General features: G+C 45.3%; 1 protein-coding gene across 1 annotated transcript in view; it reads right to left on the reverse strand.

Annotated features, from left to right (window-relative positions):
- Positions 1 to 840: 840 nt before the first annotated feature.
- Adgra3 (adhesion G protein-coupled receptor A3) overlaps positions 841 to 14,567 on the reverse strand; it is a 105,201-nt gene continuing 91,474 nt past the window's right edge. The window contains exons 16-19 of the mRNA XM_059275865.1: positions 14,391 to 14,514; positions 6,175 to 6,320; positions 2,395 to 2,490; positions 841 to 2,258 (exon numbers count right to left, since the gene is read on the reverse strand). Coding sequence (XP_059131848.1) covers positions 1,016 to 2,258; positions 2,395 to 2,490; positions 6,175 to 6,320; positions 14,391 to 14,514 — 1,609 coding nt within the window. The 3' untranslated portion in view covers positions 841 to 1,015. The remainder of the gene's footprint in view (positions 2,259 to 2,394; positions 2,491 to 6,174; positions 6,321 to 14,390; positions 14,515 to 14,567) is intronic.

Here is a 14,567-nt window from a genome sequence, read left to right on the forward strand (position 1 = left end):
GGTAAACATCCGCCATGTCAGCAATTGGGAGGTGGGGAAAGAATAGGAGTTCAAGTTTATCCTCAGTTATATAGCACTTCAGAAGTCAGCCTGAGATACATGAGACCTTTACATGAGAAGAAAGGAAGTAAAGGAAGGGAAGATAAAAAAGTTGAACTCAAATATAAATCATTGAGAAGCTATGGAAAATAGGAAGCATCAATAGGATAAAAGTGATATGGCAAAATTATGTGATTTACACACAGGTTTCTATAGTATTCCCATTCTTAAAAACCATTCTGTGAGATCTTTTAAACCCTAGTAACATTTAAAACTGAATTTTTGAAACATCAACTCAGAAATCCCTTAGACATGAATGTGATAATCAGTATAGTTAAGCCAACAGTTCGACTGATTATTTATGCCTGATTCACCTTGAAAAGATACCACTACACAAACTTTATTAAAATGAGCTAAAAATGCTCTTAAAATGCCTTTATTTGTTTGTTTGTTTATTTATGTGTATGTATATGTGAGCGTGGAGGCACCTATGGAGGCCAAGGGACCACTTATGAGAGTTTTCTTCTTCCACCCTATGGGTGCTAAGTTTACAACTCACAAAACTGGCAAGCACCTTTAACCCATGGAGCCATCTTACCAGCTCCTAAAATGCTTTTTACAATATAAAAGTAAACCACCAGCGCAAAAACAAACTCCTATTTATTTCATTAAATACAAGCCTGAAATGTTAAGTAGATACAACAGATTCTAAGAAATTATATTTTTCAACTTCCAAAATATCTTATTGGTGCTTTGACAAATAAAACAATGTTTTAAAGGATTTTTAAATTCTTAGGGGTGGAGGGGGTGACAATTTAGGAATATAAAATAAGAAAATACCAAGACTCACAAGCATATTTGGAACTGTTTTAAATCCCTAAGGTGGCTGTAAACAGTTTGTTTCTAAGAGTTCATAGCTTAAAGGAATGCGAGTATCACAGTTTGTATCAACTTCTGTCTCGGAAGCCCTGTAATGTTACACAGTTGTCTCATGTTTCCATAAGCCAGTCCTAACATTACCCGTACTGTCAGTAGCTAGCAAGGGTCCTTCCTGCCCATTGCTTTTAACTGGTCCATTCTGAACGGCTAAGTTCAGCCCGTAAGATTTCTGCTGACTTTCCAGGTCCGCTGCAGGCGGCTTCCTTGGTGCGTCTTTCTTACTACTTGTGGAAACGGGCTTTTCCACATTCCGGCTACTTTTGGGAAGTGTGCTACAAGCATCACTGCTATCTTGTTGGGGTGGGTTGTACTGTCTCTCTCTATAGGCTAAATACGCTCTCCGACTCCTCGAATGTCCTTCATTGTTTCCTGGCCGGCTTTTAGGTAAGCCATTCTGCATGCTTCCTTCCACGCTTGTTGGGACATCGTAGGCATACTCTCGCAGGACTGTGAGTCTGCTGGCCCGGTGCCCTTTACTTCGGTTTTTATGATGGCGGTTTGGGTGCACGTTTGTTCGAAACTGCACGTCTAAAGGAGCCACGTGCATTTTAATATCGTTGTCCATCGAGTGTTCTGTGAGACTGTTATCAAGCTGGGGCGTGGCGTTCACCGGTAAGGCATTGCTGTGGTACTGTGCTGCAGCAGCCTGCAAGTTCGTGAGCTTGCAGCCCTGGGAAGAGTTTTTGAAGCTGGATGCACTTTTGTTTGTGCATGAAGACTCCGCGCTGCTATTGGTGCACTTTGGTGCCTCCCCGTTAGTCCCACTCGAGTTGGGGGGCGGGACGTTGACTTGCACGGAGTAGGAGCTCCGCCCTGGGCAGCACATCATGATCCACGCGAGTCTCACGTCCTCCCTGTTCACGCAATGGTGCACCACGATGAAGGCACTGAAACTTAAACAAGCGGCGCCGAAAAAGAAGCTAAACACCAAGTCCAAAGGGTAATACAAAGAAACGGCCATGGCCCCAAACAGCCACAAGGCGACATATAAGAGCAAAGTGAGGCTGGCTCCCAAAAGCTGAGACTGAAAACTGTGCTCGTTTTCCAACGTGGACGTAGAGATGAGAGACAAAGACATGGAGTCCTGATGGTTGATTTCCCCGTTTTCGTTGGCTGCCAGTCTCTGTTGCTCTTCTGTGGGCTCCTTGAGCTCATATTTGCGCTCGGGGTGTCTTTTCAACTGAATAAATATGCTTAGAAAGTACATACAGTTCACGAAAGTGATGAAGCTGGCAGGTCCATAGAAGGCTCCCAAGGACGGTTCCCAGGCCATCCAGCAACTAGGAGAGAACATGGGGAAGGAAGCAGCTTAGACATTGCGTTTCAACAGAGCTTAGGAGCTTGCCACCGACTGTGGTGCCTACAGAGCGCTTGAGAAGCAGAGGGTCAGACGTACAGAGGACACACGGTACTCACTAGGGTGCACCCGGCCGGCTGCCGTAGTTCTTGATGTTCGCTGCCGCAGTGATACCACACACGATGATGGGGATCCCGCCACCAATCAGGTAGAACCTAGGAGGGACAGGGGCTCATCACCCGTCTATACGGCAGATAGACTTACTCCAGCATCTGAACACTTCACAGGTCATTCTGCGAAGATTAACTACTCTCATTCCAGTAACACACCGAGACAACTTTCAGTAATTGCTTTTTTAAATGACCCCCATTTTTTTACTTTTATTGTTTTGGTGATGTTTTCGTTGTGCCATGCTTTTTTGTTTGCTTGTTTCTTTTTCAAAAAGGCTCCGAGCTGAGGAAAAGCTGGTCAGCTGCTGCCACCTTGTGGCCAGGCCGAAGAACACTTGGGTCTAGGTAAAAGGAGTGTTTTCAGAAAAGTGGCTTCCATTAAATTCAGCTGGTGAACCAAAACTGTCAATTCCACAGCAACTTTTAAGATTCACACACATAAAATATGGTTATGTATTAGAGCCTGGCTCATGTCCAACTACGACCTCTACCACAAACTGAGAGTAGGGAGGGGGTCGGGACCCCAGCAGCTTCCACAGTACAAAAACCTGTCTCTTTCTCCTCGGAGCAGATACAGTGGAAAATAAGAACTGAGGGAAGGTGGAGAGATAGTTCAGTTGGTAAAGAGTCTGTCTTCCAAGTACGGGAGCCTAAGTTTGGTCCCTGGCACCCATGTGAAAAGCTGGGCATGGTGGCACACACTTCTAATTCCCATGCTGTTGAGATGGAAGCAGAGATCCCTGGGTATGCTGGCCAGTTAGTCCAGCCTTATTCTTGAGGATGTCCTCTGGCCTTTACACACACTAACATGCACACTCAAACGTATAAACACAATCATAAATAAATTTTGTTAAATAAACTGTGGTAAACAAGGCATTGATAATCCTGCCAAGAAAAGCTCTGCTTGTAGCTAGGACAACTCTGAATTCTCCAACTCCCTAAAAAGGCTTTTCTGTCCCAGTCGGCACCCAGGACAGCGAGAAGCCTGTACTTACCCTTTCCTGAAAAGCAGCTCCAAACGTGAATGGACCACGTAAAAACCATGTCTGAAACGTTTTTACAGACTATGTTTCCTCATCATACTCAGCTACAGACATCTTAAACATGATGTCCGTTTTGCTGACGTCATGAGCTGCCCTGGATGTCTAGCACTACGCCTTCCGCTTCTCACATAGAATGAACAGCAGGGGTTGTGGTCCTCCTCTTCCCGCCACACTAATTCCCATCGGCTTTCCTTGAAAACAGGCTTCCTCCTACATCTGCTTTGCCTCACTACCTCTCAGTGTCCTGTTACCAGTCCCTCGGTCGTCGCTCTGGATCTTCTTCACCGTCTCTCATGCTCTGTTTATACACACCTTCAGTTTCTCCATCCTCTTTCCCTGAAGGACTTGCTACCATCTTTCTCTGACACACCCACAGAAGCACCTACCATCACCTGCCCCATTTCCCAATTACGGTGATGCACCAGCTGCCCCTGCATGCAGCAGCCCTGTGATGCACCAGCTGCCCCTGCATGCAGCAGCCCTGTGATGCACCAGCTGCCCCTGCTTGCAGCGGCCCTGTGATGCACCAGCTGCCCCTGCATGTGGCAGCCCTGTGATGCACCAGCTGCCCCTGCATGCGGCAGCCCTGTGATGCACCAGCTGCCCCTGCACGTGGCAGCCCTGTGATGCACCAGCTGCCCCTGCATGCGGCAGCCCTGTGATGCACCAGCTGCCCCTGCATGTGGCAGCACTGCTAGGTGCCTTAACTAAGTCCAAGACTCAGAGCAAGGGGAGCAAGCACCAGCCTTACATGTCGGAAGCAGAGGGAATACTTGTTGGCCATCTTAGGGGGCAGGGTGTGCTAGGGTTTGGATCTCATGATGCTTTTCCTTAATGCTTGGTGCTTTTCGTAGAACCCAGCAGGAAGAACTGTGGAGGATGGGATTTGCCAGACTCCCAGCAAAGTCAACATTCTTCAGTTCTTTCACACAGTGTCACAGGTACCTGTCCTCATCCTATAATGTGACTTCTCCAGGCTGCGTGAGCAAACCTGACGAGCTCTGGAGTTACCTGCTCTATCTGGGAGATAGAAAGCCGGTGTTTGCTTTCATTTCTTCCTCATAGACGTGACCCAGCATCGCTACACTTCTAACTTCTCCCTAGACCTTGTTCGTTATCGGGGCTTCAGTGACAGCAGCGTGTGGAAATGAACTGGGCTGAGCACTGGTAAACCTCCCTGGTGCTCACCCCCCGCACCCTTCCACCATAGCTACTTTTCCTGTAGCGTTTGCAGCGGATGAAAACACCACCTGCGGAGGTGGCCAGCTCACTGGAACCATCCAGACTCCTTTTAGCTTTCTGATCCTCATACTCTTCAAGCCAACCAGTCGCTGTTCCCACAGAACCAGCCTCACACATCTAGCATACACTCTGTGGCTTCCGTCCTCTTAGGGACAACCCCAGTGACTCATTGACACTTCTTATTTTCAGGCATCCCAATGTATAATCAATACTAATGCCACATTGTCGTAAAATGACCCTGTGAGGCCACCTCCTGAGTTAAAGATCTCCCGCAGCTATCCATATTTTAGTAAGACTATCTGTTGCGCAGCTCTGTGCTCCAGACGGCAACACTCCATCCTGGATGAGGCAGGCGTCAGATGCATGAAACTCGAGAAATTACAAAACTCATGAAGTTTACACAACTTATCACGACTTAGGGGGCCCTTCCTTGAGGGACAAGAGGCGGTGAGGAATCCCTAAAGCAGAGCCGACTCTCCAGTAAGCCATCACCTGCCAGTTCCACAGAAACTACAGTCATGCAGCTTTCCTCTGCTGCAGTGGGGGCTAGTTTGACACTGTGATCCCATTCACCCATGCTCTTGTAGGTAAGTCTAACAAATGCACTAGCACCCCACGATGGACTTAAATCATTTACTTGGTCTCCCACTGACTTCTCTCTAATGTGAATAAAAGTAGACTCCCCGGGAAAATTAACTTCAAAAATCCCCCCAGACACTACGCCCTGAATTCCCGCTCCTCCAGGCCACAGACCCGAGGCTCAGCAATCTACACTCCTCGGTTTCCTCTGTCCACTCTCTTACAGTGCACTTCTACCACGACCTTAACCCCAAAGCCAGGCTCAGGCCAGCGGCTCAGCATATGCCCTCCTCCCGAATGAGTGGCTCTCCTTTGCATGTGCAACTCTCCACTTTCAAGAGGCCTGAACAGGTATTCCACGGCCCATTCTGCCAACTCAAGGGCAGGGGGTGCCGCCAGCCAAGTGCACATGAGGCCTTCTGTGAACCCACTCACCACTGATCATTTTGCTCATCCAACACAATCAACCCATTCACAATTCTTTTTATTATAATGGGCAGGCAGGATATATAACTCCAAGCTCACTTTGTCTTTTGTAGAGAGAATAAATTAATTCTTGAGATTAAGGTCAATGACACGTGACCTCAAAAAAAATTCAAAAAGCTAACATTTCGTAACACTGACAACAGAGCTAATGCCCTCTCCGTGCCCTGTAACTGACTCATTCCTCCTGAGCTGGAGGCACACAGTGGAGATGTAGATGTTGATAACACTCAGAGCCAATCAGTCCGGCTTACAAGTCCTTCCTTTTACCTCTCAAAATCCAGACCAATGTTTCTTGTTGTAATAACTTATGATTGTGCTTCAACTAAAGCAAACACAATACTTAATGAACACTTTCATATACAACAAAGGTTCGGGATACCTTAGCATCGGCCGTGGTGGAGCAGGTGGCTCATCAGGATCCTGGCATCTCTTAGCTTTCTTAGTGATTTGTTTATAGATGTTTCTAGCAGTGACTCCGACCCATAATACCGTAGCAAGGGTAGAATAATGAAGAATGATCCCAACCTACAAGGCAGATCGGACAACATATGAAAATTGAAAGAAGAAACGTTTTCCTCGAGTCTGATTAAAAAGCATACAAAGGTGTATTGTAATCGACTCCTTTACATGCTCATGAAGAAATCGAGCTTGTTAACGGAACATGCAATTTATCAGTTAGTTCGTCTTCTAACTGTCTTTGAAAGAAGGAACAGAGAAGACAAGGTAACTGGAACTCAACAGCACATAACATGGCGTTCTTGAGAAAGCCCCCTGGGCTCTGACTGAGAGCCAGGACTTCACCAACAGACAGCACTGGAGACCGAATGGGCACAAACCACGGGCACACTAGGCACCTGATGGTATAACTGCATGGCAGTCCATGACACAGACAAATTCATTTGCTAGTAATGACAGGACGCATGCTGATCATATGACCTGTCACATTGCCACTGGTGAGGATGAAAACCTAGCTGATGATGAAAGGGAACACAAGAGGCTTGGAACTTTTTTTTTTTCAAAAAAGAAAAAGAAAATAAGCACTCTATATCACCAGAGCAAGGACACAACCTAACAATCTAGAATAATCTTGTTTTCTTTTATGGTGTGGGGGTAGCATGTCAGACTCAGACTCAGTCTATAACTCAGGGTGGCCTGTAACTCACTATGTAACCCAGGGTGACCTTGGACTTGTAGAAATCTTCCTGCCTCAGCTTCCAAAGTGCTGGATTTATAAGATAAGATTTATCATGGCCAGCTTTCTTAACTAATGACTTGTTATCTTTTTCAATGGTCATTCTTCTTGTTTCTTTGCTTATTTTGGAGACAGGATGTCAAGTCCCCCAGGCTAACTTCAATGTCACTGTGTAGAGGATGACTCCAAACTCCTACTACCCCCTCGACCTCCTGGGTTCCAAAGTACAGATTATTTCACTGCACATGGTTTTACGCAGTGCTAAGGATCGAATCCTGGATCAGTACTTTTCCCTCACACAATTATTATAAATAAAGTTCTAGAAGTGAAAAGCATCAAGAAAAATCTCATTAAAGGGTAGCTCTCCAACCCTCAGAAAACTCCAGTTGACACTGCCAAATCCAGGTCGGCAACAGAAGAACAAGAGCCAATCTGCAGCTAATGTCCAGGTGGCACAAAAGCCCAAACGGCTCGCAACCAGGACAGTCCCTGCCCGGAATACAGCCTGCAGACTGGAAGTGCCAGGACAGTGCAGCCTGCTTAGCTCAACTAGGAAAGTCAGAAGTCCCACAGACAGAAAGAGCTCCTTGGTTCTCATCAGTTTTGCTGACTTGCTAGGAAAGAAAAGTTCACAGATAAAGATGACACACCCCTTTGTGCCATCTGAAGCCATACTAAGCACCTTAAGTAAAAACGGCGTAAGTAAACTTGTTGTTCCACAGAAACCAGTGAATTCAAGAGGAATCACTGAGTCTGTGTGCAAACTGATAGGTCCTATCTCTGGAGAAGTAGAACTGTCAAACACAGTAAGTTATAAATATTTCAAAACAGGGGCAAGGCAGATACTTTTCCTAAGGAGAAAAACTCCTAAAGTTAGCCTTTGTGTTTTCCATGGCATTTCTAAATTTCAAAAAAAGTGTTTGTTCTTCAAAATACCTTCCACTAAAATGATTATGAAAATAGAGATGTTCAGAGAGTCATATAACAAATCATCAATCCACAGGAACCAGGAAAACAGAACTGAGATCCAGGAGAGAGGCTCCCTTGTTGTGTGGTACTTTCTACCCAACACTCGGGCAGTGCATAAAATACAATCTGGTGGTCACACTTCCAAATAAGTCAGAGCCTGGAAATTTTCTGAACAGTTTAGAAAGAAGTAATCCATGAGGCATGTAAAGGACTTATTAAATGTAATATATCATTCCTGAAGAAAGGTACCTTGGACCAGAGAGAAGCACCCTGTAAGTTTGAGGACCAGAGTTCAGATTTCCAGAACCCACAGGAAAGCTGGGTAGGCATGGCAGCCACCTACAATCCCAGCACTCAGGAGAGAGGGGATCCTTACAGCAAGTGGGCTAATGAGACCATGTAGCCATGTCAGCGAGCTTCAGGCTCTGAGAGAGACCCTGCCTCAATAAATAAAGTAGAAAATGAAACTCAATGTCAACTTTGGGCCTCTATAAACAGGGAGACACATGTATACACACACACACACACACACACACACACACACACACACACACACACAAGCAATGGAGGGAAGAAAGGACAATTATTTCCACACTACATATAGGTACGAAAGTATGAGCCCCAGGGCTGGAAGATGGAGCACAGGTTAAAAGGGTATACTGCTCTTGCAGAGGAAGCAGCACCCATGTTGGGTGGTTCACAACTACCTACAACTCCAGTTCCAGAGGATCCAACGACTCCAGCCTCTGTGGACATCAGTACTCACAAGCACCTATGCCTACACAGATACACATGCCTACACATAATTTAAAATATAACTAAATCTTACATAAGGAGTAAGCCCCTCTTATATAGTAACATAAACTCTGAAATACTTGTTTTTTTAAACTAAGTCACTGTAGTATACACTGCAGTAGACACAACTATGCCAAAAAAAAAAAATTACCCTGTATGATGAATAGAATCATACGTGAACAGGCAAAAATGACAAGAAACAGCTTCCAGGCTGGGTGGTGGCGGCGGACACCTTTAACCCAAGCACTCAGGAGACAGAGGGAGGTGGATCTTGTGAGTTTGAGGTCAGCCTGGTCTACAGAACATGCTCCAAATGCTACAGAGAAACCCCATCTTGAAGAACCAATAAATAAATGAATGAATATATGAATGAACGAACGCATGAATGAAACAGCTTCCAGTAGTAAGTGATAATCACATGCCCACAAAAATACTTCTGTAAGTTATCTGCTTTAATGCTCCTGGCATCACCATGAAGTCAGCACTACTAACTGGGAGCAGCAAGACAAAGGTCTCCTGGCAAGCCAACAGGTTCCTCACACTCAAGTGTGACAGTCTACAAGGCCCTAGGCCTTAGCAGAGCACAGAAATGGAGGAGTGTGTGTGGGGGGGGGGAGATATCAGATCAACAGTTCAGCAGTTTAATTATGTCTCTGCTATGAAACACCACTAGTGATTTGGGGCACTTTAACTCTACACAATTCAGTTTACATACTTAGAAAATGGGCAAAAACTACCTCCTAGGGTTAATATAAAAGTTAAAAACACAGTTGCAAGTAGATAGCTCTTCCTGTTGCCTGATTAGATTTTCGCTTCTGGTTCTCCCATGCCAGCACAGCAATTCCCCAGATTACAGATATAAAAGGACACTGGAGAAGGGCAGCTGGCACTCTATTTGTAGATTTAATCATGGAACAGTAGAACAACAAAACAAGGTCCAGCCAAATCCCTTAATACATGGCTAAGAAAATCAAAGGCAGAAAATGAACAATCGAGCAATTACTCAGTGGTACATGGTGAACTGGAACACAGATTCCCGCCAACCCTGGGCCGGGCCTTTTCTACCTCCCAACTCTGCCTGTTTGCTTCCTCCGACTCCTTCGGAAAAACAGTAAAAGGCGGCAGAAAACAGGAAGTGATTTAGGAAGGCGGCAGCTGACACCTCTAACACTCTCTCTACCAATCACCATGGGACAGAATGTTTGAATACCACCACCCTGTGGGTAATGTATATGACTCCTGAAAGAGGGGAGAAAGAGATCGCAGTGTAAATTACATGCATATGCAAAATGGCACCTAAAAAAGAACACATTAGGGCTCAGTGAGTCGGTGGTTGGTCTGCTTTGAGACTGTGAGGTCCAACAGAAAACGGCTAACTGTGATGCCTTAATGCACATGCTGGCCTGAGGGCTTCCTCAGTGTCACAACTGCCTGTGGCTCTCTCCTCACTGGACCTAAACTTCTCCAGCTGGTGGGCCTCCCTCCCCCCAGCTTCTCATTCCTATATAGGCCTGCCATGTCAGCCATGTGCTCTCCTGATGCTCTCTTTAATCTTCCTCTCTTGGTCCCTCTCTTGGTTGCCTTTGCTGGCACCCTCTTTCTCTTCCTATCTCGACCTCCCCTTCTCTCTCTCCTCCATGGCCAAGTCCAGTCTGCTGGCCGTGTTCAGTGTACTTTCTCCCTCACCTCTGGACTTTTCTTTCTTATCTACAATAAAATCCTTCTCTTCAACCACAGCTTGGAGCAGTCATGTTCTCAGTTTATATATCTGGTGCTGAAATTCTTGTTTATGTAGAGACAGGGTCTCACTGTGCTGGCCTGGAACTAACTATGTAGACCAGCCTGGCCTTGAACTGGAGAACCACCCACCTCTGTCTCCCAAGTGCTTAGATGAAAGGTATGCCTAGCAGGGCTCAGTTTTAGAGTTGGAAGAACATAAGGATCATGCTAATTTAGCCAGCCTGACCCATAGGTCGAGAGACTAGTATAACAAGTGGATGAGGCAGACACGGAACGACTATCTACCCACCAGGACCTGGAATTCTCCGCCAGGTTTCTGCACTCCACACACTCCTCCCAGACCAAGCAACCGAATCCTGTGACAATGTAAGAGCAAAGCAAGGAGCCTTGAGCCATAAATACCAGAACAGTGCTGCTACGTCTGCGACACACTAAGAGCTCCTTTATAAACCTTTAACTGGAGCATTTGTTCCGAGGTCCTGGGAAGTCATGCAATCTCACTCCTTTTCATTGCAAAGAGGCTACAAAACACCATTTGGTCATCTTTACAATGGTCTCCTCCTATTCATTTCCTTGATGAATAAATTAATGTGTCTGCTTCGGGAAACCAAGGAGCACTTTGGGGATGAAATTGAGGACAGTTGAACCAATCTGTGCTGCAGGTTCTCCTAAGAGGAACTATGCACCTGGGGCCTGATTTCTAACCGAAAACACAGGCGGCGGCTGCTGCTTCTTTTTCTTCTTTTTCTCCTCCTCCTCCTCCTCCTCCTCCTCCTCCTCCTCCTTCTCCCCCTCCCCCTCCTCCTCCTCCTCCTCCTCCTCCTAATTGACTGTAGAGTACCTACTATGGGTCAGATCCTGTGTTGGTTCCTAGATAAATGCAGACCAACTAAGCTGATACAGTTCTCACCTAGAGAGAAGTTAAGAATCCAGCGGCAGCTTAGGAGTCCTGAGAAAAGGAAGAGTAATTAGGCACTATGGGATTATAGCAAGCCCTGATAGTGGGAGACAGGGACAGTATCTCTAAAACTGTTACTGATAGCACCTTCCCCATTAAGCCAGAGCAGTGACGTGAATGGAAAGGAGCAAGAACAAAGAAGCTGTCTTCTGTCTGCATATTATGCTGACCTGAGACTTCTTAGCCGAAAGTATGCTTTCAAGGGCAGAGGAATGGCTGACACAAACAGATCACAGAGCCAGGATGTGACTGTGTCAATAACACAAGCAGGAGTACCAGATAACACTTACTGAGAAGTTAGCACAAGCCGGCTACCATTGAAACTCAGTCACTGAATCCTCTCGGCAACTCATACACACACACACACACACACACACACACACACGAATATTTTCAATTAGTTCTCAAGAATGCAATGATGGACTTATCACCAACAGGCCATAATACAACATGACTGGGCCAAGCATGGATGGCCTCCGTCTGTGTTAATAAATTTGCTCATCATATAATAATCATCTGAAAATCCAAAAGCAAAGATAAAGTCCAGACTCTGACAACAACCTCATCTAACCACTTAGCCCCCAATTCAAGGTAACTATCACCCTCTATCCTACGCTTCCATTTTCTTGCAACTACCTATCTTGGTTGAAAATAGGTTACGTTAGTCATTTTTACCTTAATAAAAAGAGCTATCAGTGTGAATATGATGTCTCAGCCTTTTTTCCCTAAGCCTCACTGGTCGTGTTCTTCACTATTCACTATACGCCGAAGTTTCTCACTATCTGTGACAGGCACTGATTCAGCTGCTCCCAGGTTTCTGCTACTGCATGTAACACTTCATGAATATTCATACCCATGTGCATACTCATACCCACATGAGCAAGGTCATTAAACCTAGGAGTGAAACTGCAGGCCCCACGGTTTGCCAACCTTTCACTTCACAAGGCGAAGCCTCACAGGATATGTCTACAACACACTCAAACCAACAGCGCACACAGGATCCTGAGAGCCACATGTTCGTCAGTCATACTTGTGGATTAGATGTAAGCACTCTGTATGAGAGCAGAGAGAAGAAGACACAGACTGGACTGGCCAGGGATATCTGTGTGAGAAGGGAGAACAGCAAAGATAGCAGGGGGAAAAAACCCTTGCCATCATAAATGGCGGGGGAGGGATTGAAAGAGCCTGGGGGAGGTGAGCAGGGCCAGGAGGTCAGCATGGGGGCTTCGAAGTGTCTAACAGGTACTTGTGAATAAGGACTGAGGGGGTCTGAACTTGGATGTACCGTGCACTTGGATATACCACCATAGGTATATGTCATTGGAGGCTCATGTGTCCCTTCTGCCAGAGACAAGGGAAATGATTCCTTTTGGCAGCCAGGAACTTGTTTCCTAAGTTCCTGGGGAATGCTGCCTTTTATCTAACCACCAGAAATCCTTCTAGTCCAACTTGAGCTGATTATTCTGGACATCCCACTCATCTCCAGTGCCATGCCTTACCTACATAGCCATATTAAATGCTGTCTCTTGTAAAATTGTGTCTTGGTCACGGTGTCTTTTTTTTTGGCTGGTGGCTTTGAACTAACAGAGACCTGCCTGTCTCTGCCTCCCAAGTGCTAGCATTAAAGGTGTGAGCTGTCATGCCCAGCTGGTCACGGTGTCTTATGGCAGTGATAAGAAAGTAACCAAATATCAGACAGGAGATTGTTGCACATTAAAGTCATATTTAGTCTTTTCTAAACTTTCATGTCATTTCTAGTAATACATGTGTTTTTGTTTTTTAACATATATAATCACATCACCCAACAATTCAATTAATACCTCAATTTGCAGGTCAGAAACGAGACAGACATACTGACTATGAGAATCAGGATTTCAAATTGATATTTATAGTCTATGTTCACTGTAGCTTTAAAACAGCCAAGGGGTAGAAACGATTCCTGTTTATAATGAATATGCAAAGGCTCTAACATGGAATACTATTCGATCATAATAAAGAAGGACATTATGTCATATTCCACACCATAAACTGCAAGGACATTATACAATATAAACAATTATAAACTGTTAGATAACCCCAGCAGTCAAGGACAGTGAAGCAGAAGGAGAGAAACCACTAGCTGGTGGAGGAACAAGAGCGTGGGAGCAGCTGTTTGGTGGGCGCAGAGGGGACGTTCACAGAGTGACATGAAGCAGGAAGTTCCCGAGATCAGACACACACACAGCACTGCAACACGGCACACCTGTACACAGTAGCTCTCCCATGCTATGGTTTAGGTCACAACTTCAAAACAAGTCAACAACCTGCCCCCACCAACACAGCCAACAAGTGATAGAACTGAGATGCCAATCCACACAGTCCGACTCTTCACTGTCGTAGTATGCTTCTTATTCTTAGGCAAGCAATGTACAAATAAGGAAGTAAAGCTACGTTATCTCCTATTCTTAAGGGGAAGAGAATAAGGTTAACAATGTCATACCCGAAGGGCAGAGGTGATAATTTAAAAACAGGAGTTAAACATTTAATTCTTTACATCTACCAAACCTAATGGGTTTCTTTGTATTGCCCAGTTCCTCTTGTTTTCATCAGTGGATTAAGTTATTTAAAATCTACTGTCAGAAAAAAATGCCATTTCTCTTTTATTCAAAGTTAGGACTTTCTAAACATTTAAATAAACTGTTAAGCATTGTAATGGACTTGACAGATAACAGGCAATTGCCAAGGACCGAAACAAGCTTTTAGAGCTGGTCATTAAGCTGGGAATAGGTAATCAAAACTTCAAGAACATTGCTAGATTGCTTAGTGGGCAGGCATTAGGCTGGGCTGCAGGTAAAGGGAAGACTCCAAAGAAACAAGTTTTTTGTTTTACAGCTAACGAAACACAGTTATTTTCTAGAATCGTAATACTTTTCCATCCTAAAACCTTTCAAGTTTGACTTACTGCTTGACAGACGCTGGCATTTCTGGTCTGGGTTACTCCTCCCACGAAGACCACGCAGGTCAGGAAAATATGAAAGCATAAGTTCACGAGCATGTGCCAGCTCTTGAGACTGATCCGAATCAAGCTGTTGGGAAAAAGAGGAGCGTGAACATTCGGTTTGGAACACTGGCAGCAGGG

The sequence above is a fragment of the Peromyscus eremicus genome, chromosome 10, assembly GCF_949786415.1.
Source record: "Peromyscus eremicus chromosome 10, PerEre_H2_v1, whole genome shotgun sequence".
In the NCBI taxonomy this organism is placed as follows: domain Eukaryota; kingdom Metazoa; phylum Chordata; class Mammalia; order Rodentia; family Cricetidae; genus Peromyscus; species Peromyscus eremicus.